General features: G+C 37.6%; 1 protein-coding gene across 1 annotated transcript; it reads left to right on the top strand.

The window, feature by feature from the left end:
* The first annotated feature begins 495 nt into the window (after positions 1-495).
* Positions 496-3826, top strand: LOC125190373 (putative mediator of RNA polymerase II transcription subunit 26b). Its single transcript, XM_048087659.2, has 9 exons — positions 496-1497; positions 1779-1847; positions 1923-2005; positions 2265-2317; positions 2412-2542; positions 2655-2682; positions 2806-3128; positions 3213-3303; positions 3390-3826. The coding sequence occupies exons 1-9, from the start codon at positions 1027-1029 to the stop codon at positions 3512-3514; spliced, it is 1374 nt and encodes a 457-aa protein (XP_047943616.2). The 5' UTR covers positions 496-1026; the 3' UTR covers positions 3515-3826.
* Positions 3827-4965: the final 1139 nt, after the last annotated feature.

Here is a 4965-nt window from a genome sequence, read left to right as displayed (position 1 = left end):
TAATTCACTTTAAATTAATTAATATTCATGAATTCATTTTAAATGCAAATACCTACAAAATACAATCATGTAGTACTATAGGAGTATAGATTTATCACTGCTCACTCACGTTAGAATACCTAAAAATCAAATTTTGTCATCACCTCCATTTCCACTCCAGAATTGGGTAAATCGAATGACTACTACCATAAAATATAATTTCATTAATCTTGAACGAATATTTTTTGGGGACTAAATTGCAATAATGGAAGAATTAAAGGATTGGTAATATTAAAGTCTACCATATGATGTATTTTTCCGCGTATGTAAAATTTGAAAAAACAAAAAAAATGGGTTTTTTACTGCCAAACGGTTCCTGTAAGAAAATCGGACATTAGGATGAATAAACGCAATCCTTTTCTATTTTCACCGTGATTATCCGCTTTTATTCGCTCATTAACTGAAAATAGAAATGGAAAAGAGATATAATTGCACTTTGCAAATGTAAAGGGGAACAATAGTAGGAGTAGTATTAATTTAATCATTCTCTCTCCTCTCTCTCTCCCCCCTGTTTCTGAGCAGCATCCTGTATTCTCTTGTCTTGAGAGAGAGAGAGTTAAATCCACCATGACATATATTCCTCTCCGAATTCCCTAAACCGGCAAACTCTCCATTTCTCCATTCAAATACATTAGTTTTTGCTTCATTCCTTTTCTAGATTAACTACTGATTCTCAGATTAGAGCATTTCTTGAAGTGGATTACTGATTTCAATAGATTGTTGTTTAGGTTTCCTGGGAAGAAATTGGAGTTGATTATCTGAATTGAATTTTTCCTTGATTTTTCTTTGTTGAGTCAGAACTGATTGGAAAGAGGGGGGAAAAGGAAAGAAAAAGGCACCAAACTTTACCCTTCCCTTGAAGAACAATCCAGTATTAGGTTTGTGGGAGCCATCAAAATCGAACCTTTGACTAAGAAAAGGAGTAATCTCTCTAATTTGGGAGAAGGGTTTTGTGGGAAAATTGAATCTTTTTTCCAGTTCTCCACCATGACCAGGAATCTGATGTCTCTGGATAAATGGAGAGATTATTTCACCACCGCGAATTCCGATATATTCAGCGTAATTGAGCATGCAATCATGGTTGCCGCTTCTGATTTCCCTTTTGATTTCAAGTTGAAGAGGGATCGGATTGCTGAGATGCTCTTCACATGTACACTGACGGCAAAGTGCATAGGCTGCAACAACGCTGACCTCTGTGTTGCGTTTGATGATTGTGTGAAGGAAATTGTTGTTGATGGTAAAGATTCAAAGGGGAGCAAAGTGAGCAGCAACAGTAGAAGTGGAGTAGAAGTTGGTGATGATGATCACACAGGGGTGATGGAGGTGAATGCCGATAATCAGGCTCGTGATCAAGAATATGCTGATGTTGAAGCACTCACTGCTGAGATTGAGGAGGAAACTCAGTTTCTTGAAGAGGTTGCTAGGATCAAAGAGGTTATTGATGAGAGGGAAGGAAAGGTTGTTTGCTTGCTCTTACTATGTTGTTGTTCATTGTTTGATTGATGATACAGTTTCCCCTTTTTCATAATTTCTTGAATTGTAGTCATTCTTATTGTGTGAACAGCTATGATCTAGCAGTAGGTTGTTTTCTTGAATGAACTTGAGAGATAGTTGGTAGTGTAGTGTTTGTCCATTTATGGTTATGATATATTTGTGGGAGTGATTTGTTTGGTGTAGGGTTTGGACTAAATTGCTTGCTAGATTTGGTTTATTTATTAGAGCATGTTGTTTGTTGGCAGTCTGAAGAGGTGCTGTTTGAATCACTGAGGCGGCTGCAGTTGATGCCGTTGTCTGTGGAGATCCTAAAGGTTTGTGTTTTCGAGCGGAAAAGTGATTCTGCATTGTTGTGATACAGATTCTAACTGATTTTGTTTCTACTTCAGACAACAGAGATTGGGAAATCTGTTAATGCTCTGCGTAAGCATGGATCAAAGGAGATTCGGAATCTTGTTAGGCAACTAGTTGAGTAAGTGATCTCGTCTCTCAGCTGCATTGTCGTGCTGGCTTTAGTTCGTTGGTGTTGATTTACTATTCTTGATTGGTGCTGCATTGATTATTAGATAGCGGTGATTTTAATTGTCATTGCCCGGTTCGTACTATTTTGACATTAAATGAACGGATTCGGTTGACACGTTGCGTTGTAATTACTTTGGTCAGCCCCGTTTAGGCAATGCAAGATATTTAATTTCGTTGATAAGTGTTCTGATCCGTACCCCTAAATTCAGGGACTGGAAACTCATGGTTGACGAGTGGGTTAGTGCTATGACAGCCATTGCAGGTACTTGACCTAAAACGGCTTTTAAAAAGTCGGGAATCAAGAATCTTGATCGTTAGTCTGGTTTACGAATTTATGCGTTATTCCTTCTCTGTAGGTGCGAATACTACTGAGACTGGAAAAACATCTGGCGTTGAAGAAGAGGAAGAGGAAGAAGAAGGGCTTCCGTCTCCTCCTCTAGACGAAGGAGCTTTCTTTGCGGCTCCAACATCAATGGAGTGGTCGCAGGTATTAAATAGTTTCCCTCTTGTTTATGTTTAGAAAGTTCTCGAATGAAATAATTTGCACGTTGACTGACATGACCTTCATTTTATATCTTGTGCCAATTCGATTCGTGAAGTTCTTTGATGGCATGGATGATGATGGAAGTGAGTAATCTTTTCTTATTGCTCGAATTCTTTCTGTTTCCGCCTTATGCTATATGGTTCTTTGTCGGAATTCCCCAAGCGAGATTCATGATTTAATTCGGGTTGTTGCTCGACTTGTTTCAGATCTTCAAAACTGTGGGGAATTCAACAAGAACCAGAAAAATGGCAGAACACGAACTGACATTCCCACAAGGAAATCTGAGAGTCCAAACGATTCGAGAGTTCCTCCCAAGGACTTGAAGGCTGGAAACCGGAGGAATCAAGAATCTATGACGAAAAAACAATCTCCTCCCTTGAAACCGAACACACCAGCCAGGCCGAAGCCTCCCAGCAATGAGATGGGCACCAGGAGACCTAATCCAGTCGCGCAACCAAATGGAAACTATGTCTTCAAGGCCCAGCAACACGGCACAATTCCAAAGAAACCACCTACTCAACAACAAGAGGTATGCACTCCCTTCGTAGGTAGTCTGCTCGTTCTAACAAATTTGAAACCCTAACCTCAATGTTCGTTGTATTTCTTGTACCAGAAGTTGAATCGTGTCAACGGGGCTTCACATCAGATGAAACTGGAGGATGCTAAGAGGAAGCTTCACGAGCGCTATCAAGAAGCCGAAAAAGGTTAGTTAGTTAGATAGCACAATGTACTTTCCCTATCAATGTGATGTACAATTTTTTAAATTCGAGTGTTTGTGAATTCTCGACAGCCAAGAAGCAGAGAACGATACAAGTAGTCGAGCTGAGTGACCTCCCGAAGCAGAGTCTTGGCCGAGGGAACCAGAATACAAGGCAGGGCAACCAAAACAGGCAATGGGCACAGGGCCGGTGGTAACTGTCATAATACCCTAACCATAGTTCTAATAATCTCGAGTTCCCTTCCCACCTAAACCATGGTGAGCGGAGTGGAGTGGAGTGGAGTCGCTAACCTCCCGGTTACTCTAGGGGAAACGAGACTCCCCGAGCGATATAGATCTATGTAGGATAGAAATATTGCAGTTGATCATTTTTACAAATGCATAAAGCAATGTGATTGCTATGCAACATTAAACTATGGCCTCCTTTTAGATACTACAATTTTTTGTTTGTAAAGAATTGGGAGGGATTTTTTAGCGCATAAATGAAGTACATTGGACTATTACATTGAGTCATGTCATCCATTTTTTTTGAGTCATGTCATCCATTTGACTTTTTGTTTTTGCTTATTGAGTTGGAATCATGGTTTTTAAAACATAGGAGTTGGTTGTTTGTGTTGGATTGGTTGAACAATATGCATGACTGATCTCTTTTCTTTCCCCTTTTTATGAAAACACAAATGTTGATTTTGTAAGAAAAGGTCCAATTCCAACATGGGGTGCCCTAGTTTAGGGTCCACGCCTATGAAATTGACCAATTCTTGCTTTCTATGATATTATAGTTTATGAATTATTATTATTGACTCAACTACACCCCCATTCCCATATTCAACGTATATAAAAATTAATCAATTAAATATAACAACCCCAACAAAATTATCAAGATCTATCCAGAATAAGGAAAATTGCTATTAGCCTATGGTTGGATTATTTTATTGAATTTTGTATTTCACGTGGTTATTTGCTACAAATGCATATAGGTATATAATAGACAATGAATGAAATAAAATGAGATTTTTGACCGATGAAGATTGCAAAATGTTATAGTGGTCCCAATTTCTCTAGCTGCCTACAATTTTGACCAAAATCACAATTTTGGGTACATCATGTTGCAATATTTTTTAATTAGGTTTTTCAATTTTCAATATTTTATTCAACGTTTTACCGATCTTGGATCTCCAACCTTTTTTGCTGCGTAATCCTTCCACTGTTCTCTCTATATTTCATTTTTCTTAAGAGACCGCAATAATTTTCATATTCACCTCATGATCACAGTAATTTGAAAATTCAATTTATTAATTGAAATGGGATCATATTTATTAAATAATTTGGGCTTCGTTATTATTATGAAAGTGAAGCTTAAATTCTAACTCGTCATCATGTACAGTAATTCGAATTTTCAATTTATTAATTGAAATCAAATCATTTTATGGAAGTGAAGCTTACTACTATAGTGTTATTCAGGGGGAAAAGGAAACTGATGTTCAGCATTTATCTGTCAGGGGATAATTAATGATACTGATTGAAATGGAATATCATTTAATTGCAGCATTTATAAATTGAAATGAAATCATTTTACTAACTAAATTGGGCTTCACAATTATTCCTGACAGATAAATGATCCAATTGAAATATATTCCATTTTTAGCCA

This window comes from Salvia hispanica, chromosome 5 (genome assembly GCF_029641045.1).
Source record: "Salvia hispanica isolate PSC_SH4W2 chromosome 5, Shi_PSC_v1, whole genome shotgun sequence".
NCBI classification, from domain to species: Eukaryota; Viridiplantae; Streptophyta; class Magnoliopsida; order Lamiales; family Lamiaceae; genus Salvia; species Salvia hispanica.
This window is presented reverse-complemented; position numbering and strand designations above follow the sequence as displayed.

Coding starts and splice junctions, on each gene's coding strand:
- LOC125190373 (XM_048087659.2), top strand. CDS start 1,027: ATGACCAGGAATCTGATGTCTCTGGATAAATGGAGAGATTATTTCACC. Junction 1,848..1,922: donor TGTCTGTGGAGATCCTAAAG/GTTTGTGTTTTC, acceptor TTTCTACTTCAG/ACAACAGAGATTGGGAAATC. Junction 2,683..2,805: donor TGGCATGGATGATGATGGAA/GTGAGTAATCTT, acceptor GACTTGTTTCAG/ATCTTCAAAACTGTGGGGAA.